General features: G+C 42.3%; 2 protein-coding genes and 1 long non-coding RNA gene across 4 annotated transcripts; 2 read left to right on the plus strand and 1 right to left on the minus strand.

The window, feature by feature from the left end:
• Nucleotides 1–731: 731 nt before the first annotated feature.
• Nucleotides 732–4,116, minus strand: LOC306780429 (keratin, type II cytoskeletal 8-like). The gene is made up of 9 exons (XM_079272808.1): nt 3,805–4,116; nt 3,453–3,661; nt 3,284–3,344; nt 2,747–2,842; nt 2,484–2,648; nt 2,146–2,271; nt 1,612–1,832; nt 1,063–1,109; nt 732–954 (listed from the first exon to the last, which is right to left on the minus strand). Exons 1-9 carry the CDS (start codon nt 4,054–4,056, stop codon nt 872–874), a joined length of 1,260 nt encoding a protein of 419 aa, XP_079128934.1. The 5' UTR covers nt 4,057–4,116; the 3' UTR covers nt 732–871.
• On the plus strand, nt 2,223–5,754 carry LOC306780430. Its single transcript, XR_013772155.1, has 3 exons — nt 2,223–2,327; nt 2,500–2,678; nt 5,645–5,754. It is a non-coding gene; the product is annotated as an uncharacterized lncRNA (long non-coding RNA).
• Nucleotides 5,755–8,417: 2,663 nt separating this feature from the next.
• Nucleotides 8,418–15,346, plus strand: abtb1 (ankyrin repeat and BTB (POZ) domain containing 1). 2 transcript variants are annotated; one of them, XM_079272807.1, is made up of 12 exons: nt 8,418–8,540; nt 10,279–10,341; nt 10,433–10,488; nt 10,648–10,792; nt 10,921–11,080; nt 11,209–11,254; nt 11,430–11,546; nt 11,806–11,918; nt 12,008–12,106; nt 12,204–12,371; nt 13,221–13,421; nt 14,052–15,346. In XM_079272807.1, the coding sequence occupies exons 1-12, from the start codon at nt 8,497–8,499 to the stop codon at nt 14,256–14,258; spliced, it is 1,419 nt and encodes a 472-aa protein (XP_079128933.1). In that variant the 5' UTR covers nt 8,418–8,496; the 3' UTR covers nt 14,259–15,346. The 2 variants fall into 2 exon arrangements, with proteins under 2 accessions (XP_079128933.1, XP_079128932.1); XM_079272806.1 differs by lacking the exon at nt 8,418–8,540 and adding an exon at nt 9,440–9,650.

The raw sequence follows: 15,346 nt of genomic DNA on the forward strand, positions 1-15,346 counted from the left end.
ATATAATATTCAAAACTATGTTTTAATTTGTGTATAATCACTTGAAACTAAGAATTGTTGTGTTTTTATTAGGTTAGAATGAGCCCTTCATATCTACATAGGGAACACGTTCAAGGCTATTAAGTGAAGGCTGGGACGAGGTTTTCAGCTACAGGGGTGTGAGACATCGTGCACAATGTCACAAACTGGACCGGTTTGTTCACGGACAGGACGGGAGGTCTCTATAGTCCGTGATTAAAACCGCCCAGAACATCATCGGCACCCATATATTGAGCATCAGTGATATTGGTGACAAGGGATGCCTGCTTTAAGGATATTAAAAGACAAAACGCACCCGGCCACAGTCTGTTCACGCTGTTTCTGTCTGAGAAAGACATACAGAAGTATCAGCTGCCAGTCCACCAGACTTCAGAGCCATTTCAATTTATCGACCAACCTCCACCATATGATATAGTTCGACATTAACAATAAAGTGGTGTATTTGACTCTACATGGACCATCATTTACTGAATGCTGTATTGAAGAAGACTTGAAACTAGAGATTGAGACCATCAACCCTGATGGCCATTACAAAGAATGCAGGTTTAAGACACTTCTGCATTGGCTTCACTTCACAGACCTTTGTCGTTGTCGCCTGATTATTACTCAAGGAAAAAGGAACACAAACGATCATGCAGCTGAAAACGTCTTTATTGTAAACACAGTAATGAATGTGATATCCAATAGGAGGAGAAAAATAAACAGGAAATACACACATGTGGCTAATTGGTGCAGTTGGCTCATTGTAGGTCACAAAGAGGTTCATGTTGGGTTACAGTTACATTGTTACAGTGATCCAGCTGGCTGATGTGCTGCAGTGTTGTTTTCTGCCTTAGTATATTCTGTCATTGGTCTCCACTGTCTTGATGAAAATTGCACTTTTCCTGCGCGACTGGTGGTTGTTTACTTGGGTGGCTGTAGTGAAGAGGAGAGTAGAAATGTCACACACACACACACACACACTGCGGGCAACCCATCCTAATGCCAGGGGTAAAAAAAACAACTGTTTAAAACAATACTTACACTTGGTGGCAACTGTTTGGATGTTGACAATAGAGTCCTGTCCAACTCTGTGAGTGAGAAAGCAGGAAATACATGAGTGAGGGGAATTCCTCTGGTCATGCACAGTGTAATTAATTATGCTCACTTCCTTTATGTTTGATCATGCTGAATCCTGCAAAGTAACCTTTGTCTTAAGGAATCTTGGCCTGATGGCCTCAACCAAGGCAGAGGTCATCAGGAGATGATGAGAAGGCCAATGAACCTTTTTGAAACAACGTCCCGTCTGGGTGCACATTTCAACCTCACACTTGTCCTGTGCCCCATGCTCTGAGCATTAAAAGTGTGACAAAACTGAAAGATTTCTGTCTCGTTCCTCGTTGTCAGAGTGGGATTACAAAATTGCCACGTCACATATACAAATACAGAAAACTGTAAGCATTGATATCGTGGCATGTGAGTTTTGAAGCTATGGACTTAAAAAGCCCGTAAAAGCCGAAATGACCCATCAACCAGTGAGTTATTATGTCGCGACAACTTGACACGGCAGAGATCTCTGCCAATGCGACGTACCTTTCCTCCTCTCCCTCCAGCAGTTTCCTGTAGGTGGAGATCTCGATGTCCAGGGCCAGCTTGAGATTCATGAGCTCCTGGTACTCTTTGAGCTGCAGAGCCATGTTCTGCTTGGCCCTCTGCAGAGCCAGCTCCAGGTCCCTGATGCGAGCCTTGGCGTCCTGCCCGGCCACCTCCCCGCGCTGCTCCGTGTCGGCTATCTGGCCCTCGAGGTTGGTGCGCTGGAAAATAGTGCAGGTGTCGTGAGGATTCGACAAGATTTGAGCATGCTGATTACCCCTTTAAAATAGAGGGTTGACATGAGTCATGTTATGTTAATGTGTCAACAGCAATGAACTCTGTTGTTGTTAATGTGTTTAACTCTGCCCCGAGGAGGAGTACTAAGGTTGTAGTGAAGTTGATTTATTTATTCTTTCCTGGTTTATAACACTTTCAGGCTTAAAGCATGCATTATCAGTCAAATGTTGAGACCAAACAAGTCCAGTTGCCTTTGACTTTCACCGTATCATGTACTCCATGAACCTTTTCACTCACCTGTGCATTTACAGCCTGGATTTCATTCTGCAGGCGGGCAATCATCCGGTTGAATTCAGATATCTGCCGCTTGGTGCTGAGCATCTCAGCGCCATACTGGTCCGCCTCAGCACTCATCTGGTCAAACTGGTGCCGGCAGAGATCAACCCGAAGAACAAATTGACGAGATCAGTAATTATCAGGTTTGACAAGAGTGGTTTCTAGTATTCTAGTACATGCATGAGCTTTGGTTAACTGCTGACCCCTTTCATGTTTGTAGTTTGAAAGAGAAACTTTGTTTTTACCACAAAGTAATGGCGACATTGTAAGTCTGAATCCCTCGTGTTTTAGCTCTTTACCTTGCTCTTGTGCCAGCTTTCAGCTTCTTCGCGGCTGCGAGCAGCGATGTCCTCATACTGAGCCTTGACCTCGGACACGACCTGATCCATGTTCAGGCCGCGGGAGTTGTCCATCTGCACCACCACAAAAGTCTCCTTCAGGCTCTCCTGCAGCTCACGCAGCTCCTTTGTTTTGTAACCAAACAATCAGCAACAGTAAGAAGACATAATCCTCACATTCTGCATGTATTTTCTTACATCCTACTAGTTTAATGGATGTGTACCTCGTCATACAGAGTCTTGAAGAAGTTGAATTCATCACTGATTAAAGACACCTGGTCTTCCAGGTCCACATTGGACATGTAGCCGGCGTCCAGCTCCTGCAGGCAGCCAGAGGAAAACAAACAACCTCCTGTCAGTGCTTCTTAAACTGTTTGCATTTGACAGACACGTTTGCATTTCATGTTTTAAATGTGTGGCTGCACTAAAATAATGATACGCTTTATTTATATGGCACTTTTAATGACTTTAATAAAATGCAGCTCAAATTGCTCCACAAGAGAAACAAAGAAATAGCAGGTATTTAAAAACAATGAAATAATAAGAGACAAAAAAATTGAGATACAAAATAGAATAAAACTAGAATGAGAAGTATGAGAAAAACAAAGTAAATATAAAAGGAAAGCTGTTAGAAAAAGCCCAACAAGGAAAAGTATTAGTCGAGAAAATGCTGAGAAAACCATGAATGTAATGAGTTTTATATAAAAGAGCTTAACTTTAAAAGGGATCACCATTCACCAGTGTCTATCACGACTGCATACCTTTTTGATCATGACGAACTCGTTCTCTACTTCATTCCTCTTCTTGATCTCAATCTCGTACCTGAAACAGCCCACACATACACATGCAGGTCTCAGTTTGCACTTAATTACCACCGACGCTCACAGTTCACAGACTTTCAATCGTTTCTTTTTCACGACGCATTCTCACTTTGTCTTGTAGTCGCACACATTTCTGTGATGTTCACTGTTCTCCATGTCCAGTCTGTGTTTGTTGTTGTTGATGAACTCCAGCTGGTTGTGCAGGTCAGCGATGTAGGACTTGAGCATGGGCTCAACGTTGGAGGGGGTGGTGGTCTGTCCCTGCAGCAGCTTCCACTTGGTCTCCAGCATTTTGTTCTGCTGCTCCAGGAATCTTACCTGCGGCACACGTAGGAAGAAACCAACCAAATCAGACTTATCAGACACTTGACAGAACTTGTATAAGAGAAGTCGTTGGCCTTTAAATGTACGTTAAAATGCCAAAAATGCTCATGTTGTATCAGGGTTGAATTTCCTCTTACCTTATCAATGAATGAGACGAAACGGTTGTTCAGCCCCTTGATCTGCTCTTTCTCCTGGATGCGAACAGCTTGGACGTTGGGGTCGATGTCTATGTTAACCGGGGTGAGCAGGCTCTTGTTGACGCTCACGGCTGTAATGGGGGCCCCGATGCTGATATTGGGGATGGAGTAGGACCCCATGGACACGCTGCTGAAGCCCCCCGGAGACGTGCGTAGTCCCCGGCGGCTGCTTCGCTTGCTCCTCAAACTCATGGTCGTGCTGTGTGGGTTTTTTTCCTCTCACTGCTGGGATGGAGGACGAAGAGGGCCGGGCGGTGGTTGAGCTCTGTGTGTGCATCGTCTTATCTCGTGGGTTGTGCTTTATAGGCAGGGTTGGGTGGGGTGCGATAGGGAAGTTATGCGGGTTATGCCTCCAATGTGGGTGAACCAGTCGGACGCATGCCGCCTGTTCTCCCACCACCGGAACGGAAGTTGCATTGTGTTCTGTTGTTACGCTGGAATTCCGACTGGTTCCAAGAAAAGTCAGAATTGTGAGCCAAGAAGTCATCAATCAAAACCATCACTGATAATACATTTAAAGAACACCTGTGGAGTCAGGACAAATATTTATATTGGTTTTATGCCAAAATTAGGTTTCACTGTAGTGTTTTTAAACAACAGGGTGACAACTGCTGGTAAAGATTAACATACTGTAGACGAGAGCTTTCCAAAGTCTGAGACTGTGTCTCCCCTCGGGAAAAGGCGCCTCTCACCTTCTTTTACTTGCGTATATAGTTTCAGTCGATCCCTGGATGCCTTTAGGATCAAACAAACTAAACTAAACTCAACAACTGAGCCAAGATAGTCTATTACTACTGTTGGACATCAGAATACACCAAATACAAAACTTTCCAAAACCATTTTTTTGCTTCTGACTCTGGTAAACTGTACCTCTGAACCAAATCACACACATTTAAGTTACTTGATGTGATCTTCGTCTTTTTGATAACTAATGTAATGTTGTTCAACACACATTTACTGAGCCTAACCCGCAACAGTTTGGAGCGCACCTCCCACTCTGAAAACCTGTGCTGCGGACAATGATCACCTACAAAATGTGCCCAAATATCATAAACCCATGTAAGACGGCCAAACTGCTACTACTTCTTAAAATAAACTGGAATATTGCTTGAACATATTTCTGATGAATTGCACGAGGTGTCACCTACATTTAGTGAAATGATCTGTCTGAACATCTTGGCACAGAAAGCAATATTTTACTATTTCTGCCTGTTCTGTTTGTTAATTCTTAATATTACATCATCATACTATAAGTTGAACAGAAACAAATATTTGGCAATTTCTGCCTGTTTTACCTTTACTTACTTACAGATTTACACATAACATAATATTCTAAGTAAGCATTGTATTAGAATTTATTGAAATTAATTAATTTAGATTAGTTTAAGAGCAGCAGATACAAAAATATGTTTTGTGTTTCGTGGGCACATCAAATTATTAAAGTTATTTTTTTTAACACGAAATACATTTTCCATGGCACATGAGGTTTCTGATCCAGAAACACTGGTTTTCTTGCAGTGTAGAAAAGTCTACATTCACTTTAGTTTGCTCCTATCAGGGAATCTTAAAATTATAAAACAATATTGTAACATCTGTGAAATATGTTCCCGTTTTCAACCTTTTGCTTCCTGATAACAGTCAAAATACAGACATATTGTTGAATGTTATGTCGAAAACTATAACTGTTGGTGGCACCCGGTTGTAAATAAAAAAAACCGGGCTGTCCTCTTTGTGTCAAACAATCTTTGCTGCTTTCTTTTCAAACTGTCTCTCTTTTCAGACTGATTACCCAATCATCGCCTCCCTTTAAAACAACTAGAGAAAATAATCCTCTCATACAACCAGTTGTGGGTTTATTCTGGAGGTTTGTCAAGACTGACGCTGTGCCATCGAGGTAAGTAACGCTGAGCGACACGTCTGAGGCACGTCCATACATGGACTTGTTTGTTCTTTCAAAAGGCGAATGAGACAGATTTAGTTTGACATGCGCATGCAAAAGGGAGCAGAGGGCAGGTTGATCAAGTTCAGTCGGTCTGCGTCCACACGTGTGAGATATGTCGTGATGGGGCATGTTATCGTAGAGATGAGCGTCTGTGGCTTACAGGGCTCTTTGCGTTTGCAGTGCTGAAGAACATCGTGCTGATCCCGGTCCACGCCACGCCGCGGGACACGGAGAGAGAGCTGGATGAGCTGTACGAGGTCTTCCTGGTGGTCAAAGACAAATGGAAAACCGATGTGAGTGGCATCATCAACAGGGTCACAATACGTTTCAAGGGTTTAAGGACCATTTATTCTCATTATGCAACACAGAGTCCGCTCCGTGCTGCGATCCAACCGGAAAGTGCAGCTTGATCTGTGACGTCACGATGGAGCCAGGTCTCTGTAGAGATGTGGGATCAATACATAGCTGGTAAAAGGCAAAAGGTGTAACCTGCAGGATTATTACAAGTTCCCCACGAAACATAATGGCCACAAAAGATGCGTTAATCTGCTGTGGACCAGAGGCTTTCAAAGTATGAGACTGAGGGCTTCCCCTCAGACACCCCCTCTTAGTTCACTTGCTTGGCTCAACTCCTGAATGCCTGCAGTGTTATGTTATTTGATTCCTTGACAGTCAACAATTGAGCCAAGATAGCCTAATATTACTGTTATAATAACTTCAGGCTATATCAAATATATAAAAAAGCATTTATTATTTTCTGACTCTGGGAAACTACTGTATCTCTGAACCAAATCACACACATTTAAGTTATTCTCTGTGATCTTCTTTTGATAACTAATGTAATATTATTTCACTGAAAGAAGAGCTTTAATTAGTTCAAGATTCATGACGAGACATATTTCTATTTCATACTCTTGTAAACAGAGGAATCACACCAGTTACATGGCCTATAAACTATCCTTGAATTATGTTGTAACCTGGATCTTCTGATGGGATTTCTCCGTATCCGCACTCAGGGATACAAGAGCTTTTATTAGCACTAAAATGGACGTGTCTGATTTCCTCTAGAACATAATGATTCTCTGGGATTTCAAAGCCGATGGTGCGCATGTCACCCGTAAGGAGATGAGGGGGATTCGTATTCGCAGCGACAAGAATTTCCACTGGCTGATTGGAGACGACGTGGACACCACGTCAAACACCTCCAACGACCACTCCTACGACCGGCATGTCTGCACTGATACAAATACATTCATGCAATTCCAGCAGGAGAGAAACTGCACATATCATCATTATACATACACATGAAATAACGGAGTGAACTTATGTGCAACAGGATTGTTGTGTATGGAGAAGATATGCTGGCAGCCCTTGTGCCAAACTCAGCCAAGCCGTTCAACTTCCACAAGTTCTCTATGACGGAAGAAATGGTGAGTTTCTCCCTCTTTGTCGAAGTTGAATCTAATCTAATCTGACAACATGTTCTCTATCACTCAGTGTTGTTCCTCCTGCAGGCCCTGAGAGTCAGCGACCACTACCCCGTCGAGGTGGAGTTACGTAAAGCTCCTCCTGTGACGAAGGCTTTCCAAGGATGTGACGTTGGTGATACCCGGAGAGCTTCAGGTAACAGGGCTGTCACAAGTTGAGGAGCCAAACTGTAATTCTCTCCGTCACCGACAGACAGGAGCTGACCTTTACTCCTTTAGATTGTTACAGAGCAGTGTGGCCTTTGTGAAAGACGAGCGAAACTAATGACAAAGAATGCTTGGAATTTGAGCTTCTTGTAAAACTATTTTACAGCTCAACTTAGAAGGTTTTACTTTTGAAAAGCTCTTTTTTTTGAATGCACATGATCTAAACTTGGAACTTTTACTTTTTTTGTGTTTGATCAATGCAACGGTTTCACATTGTCTCGAAATCTCAGATCAAAACTCAGTAACAAGTATTGCTAAACGTTGTAACTACGTCAGAAATGAGTCAAGACTAGAATCCGACCTTTTTGCATCTATTTAACCATTTAAAAAACATTATGCCATAAAATACGTTTTAGAAAACAGCATGTAGCGTTTGCAAAAACCAGGAAAAATAGGTAAAAAACAACCAAACTGCAGTTATAACACTCCAGCTAGTTATAGCGAGAGCTATTTCACCCTCTTTCTATTGTTGTAAAAACCCATTTTGATGCTCCAACATCTCAGTAAAGGAGTTTGATTTACCACGTGAATAATTTACAGTTGCTAAATCGAATCATAATGATTTGAAAACACAAGTAATGCTGCTAAAATGGGTTCAAATAGACGAGAAGGTACTTGTTAGGTACTGAGTTACCCCTGTGCCTTTTAAACGGTGGAAACATGCAGAATATATGTTTTATTAGGTTTCATAAGGTCTGTGACAATGCACTGAGGCCATATTTACAGGAGAAAAGCATTTCACTCATCAGAAGCTGAATTCAACAGCCTACACATATTTGAAGAATTCTTTCCAGTGACAGTTATCACCCACTGTCCATGTTAGTAATTAGACCGTGTGTGTGTGTGTGTGTGTGTGTGTGTGTGTTCTCTACTCACAGAAATCCTGCAGGCCGATGTGTTGGAACTGCAGAAGGAAAATCTCTTGCTGGAGCGAGAAAAACTTCAACTTCAGATCTGCATGTTAAAACAGCGGCTTGCCAAACTCCAACTGAAAAAATGACAAGAAGATCGCAAACACAGCTTTTGTGTAATTTAGAAATGTATGTTGCAAAAATGAATACATAATTGGTATCATGCATGAATGTTGCCCTTTGATTGCGATTTGGCCCTGATATGGCTTGTTTGGTTTACAGTACAAGTCTGGCCCCAAGTGAGAATGAATGGTGGTGCAGTTTGTCTTCCAGACTTATAGAAAACCAAATAAAAACATGGAGATGAACGAGTGTATTATGATACGTAAATCTGTCAACTTTAAATAGAAGGTAAGCTATTTCTAAACCAGTGTAAACATATCAGTCTATTTCAGAAATGCTTTTCTTTTATTGACAAAATGTAAAATACAAAGAATTCAGGTCAACATGAGCAGCACCTACAAAACATATGTAGGTAATTAGTATAAAACACATACACACAAATATATCTATATATATATATTTCTATTGAGTTAAATTCAAATAGAAAAGTTAAAAACATAAGGAGTGAATTTAAAAAAACTGTTTATGAATAACTAAGTTCAATATCTCATATGCCAACATTTCCAAATGTTGAAGAGCGCCTTCATGTCCATTTGAATATTAAAATATAAAAACCTGTGAAGAACGAGTAGAAGGCAGAAACGACTGACGTGTGCTGCGTTCAAGTGACCTGCGTAAACTCCGGACTTCAGCGTTCTACGGTGTTTAGAACACGAGCTGCCACTCATGCCTGCGGTTAGACATGACAACGAATATGACTTGTTGTTAAATTAGTTAACACTTATGTGATGTTTCAAAAATAAAAATAAAAATACAGCGGTACGTACGTCTTATTTGTTGCAGGGAAATACTAAACATCAGTTTCCCCGTTATTCTCTACACCACGTGAAGTAGACGAAATCTAGTCACGTGACTGCCGGAGCACTTCCACCACCCCTGAAAGAATCGAGCCGTTTTGTAAACAACCGTGCAAAAAAAATAAAATAAAATAAAAGGTGTGCGACCGCGAGTCAACAACTTCCTCAGTGTCGATCGAGCTAACACCGAATCCTCGCGCTCACCTGTCCGGTAGACAGGCCGCCTCAATGCATCACACAGGACCGAGAACGCAGCGGGGATCATGGATGTGTACGATCTGTTTAGCAGTTGCAGAAAGGGCGACGTGTGTAGAGTCAGGTAACGGACGGATCAGCTGACGTGTGTGTGTTGTTATGTCAGATTGCTGCACCAACGTTACTTCCGACCCTGTTTAAAAATAACAACAACAACAACAGTCTTGAGCTTATTTACGTTGCTTCTTCTGGGGGTAAAACGGGAGCATTTTCTGTTTTCAACAAGTCACAACGGAACCTTGCAGCTAAACTCAAAGCTCACTGCAATGTTTGTTTTGCAAAGAAGTGGGAGGCAAACAAGGGTCGCTAACATTAGCGTTGATGACCCAGCTGGTAACTTTCGCTGATGTTTACGTGCAAATCAGCTGCTCAGTTTACAAATGTTCATTTCAGCTTCATATCAGACTCGTATTATCCATGTCGAATAACAAAATAATAATGATAAAGACAATCCGAGGACAACATAGAGGTGTCCTCATTGCAGTTCAATCCACAGTGATTAAAAGACAGAAACATTCGTTCCAATGTTTCCAAAAACAGGATGAATACCTTGTGTGTACCTTTGTGTTAAGGCCATTTGTGCACAGAGATCCTGAATGCATCATTAAATGCAACCTGAATCATCTGTACACACATGAAATGTACATGCCAGCATCTGTGTAACCTCTCATTTCTTTTATTTCCTCTCCTAGATACCTTGTTGAACAAAGAGACGTGGACCTCAATGTAAGAGATAAATGGGACAGCTCCCCTTTGTAAGTACAACTTAGTCGAGCGGTCCACTTCTCTGGCTAGCACGGCGTCATCATCCTCACAACTTAAAATGTGAACGCTCTTGTTCCTCAGGTACTATGCTTGTCTCTGTGGTCATGAGGAGCTGGTCCAGTACCTGTTGGCTACTGGTAATGTTGTTAATGAATAATTAATGAATAATTCAGTAATGCAGACATAAGTAGATAGGCGCTCTCAGTAGAGTGCAGATCTCTGCCAGGTGTTTGCTTCATGGTGCCATTGAATGATAAAATGATACAATGTATTTGTCTTCTTTGCTTTGCTTTCAGGTGCCAAGTGTGAAGCCAACACGTTTGATGGCGAGCGGTGCATGTACGGCTCTCTGAACGAGTCTGTTCGACGGCTGCTCAAAGACTACAAGTGCATCAGTGTGCGCGCCATGCAGCGGGACGACTTCAACTACTTTCTGCACATGTACGTTTGGCCATCCGTGTAACTGATCCACTTCCTCCTCTACAGAGCTGGAGGCAGAACAGTTTGTTCTCCTTTTATTTTTTTATAGTAGTTCACAGTAAAAACCTGCATACCTCCATTTGCTCTAGGTTACTGGAGCAGGGTCCACACAGCGACGTCAAGTTCCTGGTCCACGGACAAATATTCACAGCCCACCGCTGCGTTCTCAGCGCGCGCTCAGAGTACTTCACTGATATGTTGGAGAGCAAATGGAAAGGGAAGACCTTGATCACCCTCAAGCACCCTTTGGTAGAAACAAATATACGTTGATTACTTCTGTCATCGGCTTTGTTATTAGATGGTCGTGTCTATCATACAGCCATGCAGGCACATTGTGTCTATCTACATCTGTTTGGATAAAAGCTTTTGATTTTCAGATCAACCCTTCAGCCTTTGGAGCCATTCTGCAATATTCCTATACAGGTGAGCGCCAAATATTACGGCTGAACAGTTTTAAGACATTGCAGGAAAATTCAGTCTGTACTAGTTTATAAATGTGTCAAAAACAAAGAGTTATCATTCTGGAAACCCAATAAAAATCGTTTATTTTAAGGGGAAATCAACTCTTTTCATTCATGTTTCTTTCTTAATGTTACAGGACGAATGGATATTGATATCAGCCTCGTGGAGGACTGCAGACGACTTGCCAAACAGTGCAAGATGGAAGATCTGATGGAGGAGCTGGAGAATAAATGCATGCAGCTGTATGAATTTGGTAAGTGTAACATTATCAGAGAGAAAAATAGGATGCACCAGAGTGTTTAACCACAGGTGTGTAGTCGTAGTTTGGGGCAGGATGTGACATGTTGTTGTTTCTGTGTAGCGCAGATGAGCTGATAGATTCTATAATAACGTGATATCCGATCGGTGCATTGTGCTCATTGATACCCGACTCATTTCCGTTATTGGTATTGGAACTACTTTTCCTCCACACGAGTGACGTCTGTCTCGTCTTTCCTTCTGTCCTCATCAAGTGTCCAACAAGCCGGGAATCTGTGTGAAGGTTCTCAGCCTGGATCCTCACAGCTGTCAACTTCAGGAGGAGATGGCCCAGTTAGCCGACTGTGCACTTCCCACTGAACTAAGAGTAAGGACGCGACGGCAGGAAAACAACAGGATTGCTGCTGCTGCAGCAGTTTATTGAGCTTATTCTTCGTCCCTGTCGGTTCTCCCCAGGTTGGATTTGGTGAACTTCCCTTTAACAGAGTCGACCGCTTCCCTACTTATCCCGACATCTGCTTCAGAGTCGACGGTTTCAACTTCTTGTGCCATAAGGTGCGAACAACAAAGCTCACGCAACATTTCAAGGCTACTTTACAGCCTCTCGCCATTCGAATGAATATGTAGATTCGCTCTGTGTTTGTCTCTCCAGGCCTTTTTCTGCGGGCGTAGTGATTATTTTAAAGCCTTGCTGGAGGACCACTTCAGTGAGGGAGAACAGCTGCAGTCCCAGCCCAGCACCCCAGTGATTACTTTACACAACATCTCCCATGAAATATTCATCCACGTCATGTATTACATCTACACCGATGACACAGAGGTCAGTGCACAATTTCTGTCAACGAGTTTATTTTGTGTTAACAACATTTTTTTTAATTGTTGCTCGTCAGTCGACAAGCTGAGGAGTCCTAAAAGAGCCAATGAAACAGAAGCGCCACCTTTTATGGATCAGTTTGTGGCCGACGGACTGGTTTCCTACGGTTCGGCATTAGTTTGTATAAAAGAAACAAAGTGTGTGAGGGTGATTATCCGAAAACAAGTTATTTCTTAAGAGTTCTTCCTGTTGTATTTGAACACATCACCAAATGTTCATTTATACTCGAGCATGAACGCATCACAATGTAACTGAATGGCGCCTCCCTATATTAGCTGTTAGCTACGTTGCTAGCTCTCCTCCTGCCGATTTCAACACAGATTTGTTGTTCACAATGTAGCATTATCGGCCAATAACGATCAGCAGTAAAACCTTATTTCACACACTGATTTATTTATTTGTTTTTGTGTGTGCCTTTATTAAGGATATATGTGTCTGGGACAAGAAAATCGTTGTTTGATTTTACCATCTGTGTATGTCGCTCTCCTAATATGTTGTTATTAACACTGCGGTATAGGGGATCCCGACCTTATATTACTATCCAATAACCACAGTTATTACGGGTCTTCAGATGTTCACACCCTGGCAGGTTTGCATCCTTGACCTATGCAACACACTAAATATTTAAAACTCTATATATTGAGTGGGGACATCTACCAAAAAGTACAATAAAGTTTTCATGATCTTTGAAAATGTAACCAGTGATGGTGAACACTAATATTACCATTTTGTTGATGTCCCTTGAATGCTCATCATGATTACCTAACTGAATATATATATGTTTTTTATTCCCAGCTAATAACAGAGATCGTGTTTGACGTGCTGTGCGTGGCCGACATGTATCTGCTGCCCGGGCTGAAGCGTCTTTGTGGGAAGACGCTCTCTAAGACGATCTGCGAGGACAACGTTCTGTACATGTGGAAGACGGCGAAGCTTTTCCGTCTGTCCCGGCTGGAGGATAACTGCACAGAGTTCATGGCTAAGATCATTGAGCGGGTGGGTGTCTGTTTCTCTGTGTTGACACTTGAAGTGTGTGGGATATCGCAGCTGGTGGCTGAAGTGCACACAACACTTGATGTCTGGATGTTGAATATGAATTTGGAGCCAGCTGAAGTTTAGCTTGGCTCAGCATTAAGCCTGGGAGCAGCAGGAAAGAGTGGTTCAGCATGTAACGCCCCATGAAACTACAACTACAATAAATTAGTGAGGTGCTGGAGGTGGATTTTTTTTATTTCACCTTTAGATAAAGCCAGGCTCGTTGTTTCCCCTTGTTTGTAGTCGTTATGCTAAGCTAACCATGTCTAAGCTCTTGCTTCATATTTAGCAGAAAGACATGAGAGTGGAATCGGTCTTCTAAACACTTGGCAAGAAAACGAATAAGCGTGTTTCCCAAAATGCCAAACATTTGCCAAATTAAAAAAATACTCAAAGTAAACTTGTACATCTGACATTACACGTCTGAGGCCATATAAATATTACTTTTTGTTGGTGTGTCTGTGAGCTACAAGTGTGAGATTTAACACCTGCGAGCTGAGGTTGATGTTCTGGATGTACAGGTCGGCCATGCTCGCCCCCCCCCCCCACCCCTCAGGGTAAATTCCCACCTGTCTTACCTGTCTGTCACAGCTGGTGGAGCAGGCCGAGTTTGCAGAGATCATCAAAGAGGACGCCGCGTCTGTGGAGGAGCGACAGGAGACGGACTCCGTCCCCTTGGTGGACGAAATCCGCTACCACATCACCGGCAACTTGCAGACCTACAGCGCGATAGAGGAGGCCAATCAGAAACTGGAGGCCTTGGAGGAGTTGCTCTGCAGCATCAATATTTACTGCTGAGGGGCTCGACGGGTTGCGGGTTTGAAGTTTTTAAGTTTTTATGTTTTGGGAGGGGATCTACGGTGGTGCAAACATAGGGAGAGGGAACTCGTCTCCGTGGGTTTTATTTTATTTACAGTATATTGTACAGAATATATATATTTTCAGAAGACTGTTGTGATGCATATTCAGAGAACGCTCTTAAGGTGGAGTCTGCGATTCTGGAGAAATATTGTTGATGTTTGAACTCAACACCTGAACGAATCCTTTGCTTTGAATTTGGCGTCCCTCTCACTTCCACTGTGTTTCTCTTTATTCATCCAAGTCCTCCTCCCTGTCCCGTGCGCGAGCATGAGCGCCCCCTGTTGCCCATTGTATGTGTTAACACCGACCTTTGACAAAGAGAGTACTGGATGAGAATCACTGACTGCACCTTTAAATTATTTTTTAAGTCAGACATATCAAAAGACATTTGGTAAATCGCACCAAGTTCTGTTTGAGGACATTGTGTATGATGTATTTACACAAGCATGGGTTTGTTTTAGGCATCATTTTGTAGCTGCTAGAATTTAGACGAGCTGGTTGTTTAGCTCTTTTAAACTGTACTTTGGCCCCAACAAAGTTCAGCACCAGCCCTCAATTTATGCTCCATGAGATTTAATTGCAATGCTCTCAGAAAGCCAAACGAGTGCATGTCACACATGCACCGACACGCACTCGATAACTCTGGGTAAAAAGACGGAACGGTGGAGTACAAGTTCAGTTCATTCATCCAGAAATGTTTTTAACCTCAATTGTTATGTTACATAGAATATAGTTTGATTATGTATTTCATGTGCAGAAGCATGCAACCTTTATTATGGATTTGATTGGATGTGGCGACTGAACTTCGACCTGTTACGTTGCTCCTGTTTCACACTTTATGACTTATTGATACACTTATTCCCCTTTAACATTTTCCTCTCCTTTATTTAAACCTGAAATGGGAAAACTAATTTCCTGATGGCTTGTATGCGACAAACCTCTCTTTCCCAGTGTGCGCACAAGAAAATAAAGCTGAAATGTTTGCATGTAAAATCCACCATCCCAAAAAAATGGAAAGATAACTG

The sequence above is a fragment of the Melanostigma gelatinosum genome (genome assembly GCF_949748355.1).
Source record: "Melanostigma gelatinosum genome assembly, chromosome: 8".
Classification (NCBI taxonomy): Eukaryota; Metazoa; Chordata; class Actinopteri; order Perciformes; family Zoarcidae; genus Melanostigma; species Melanostigma gelatinosum.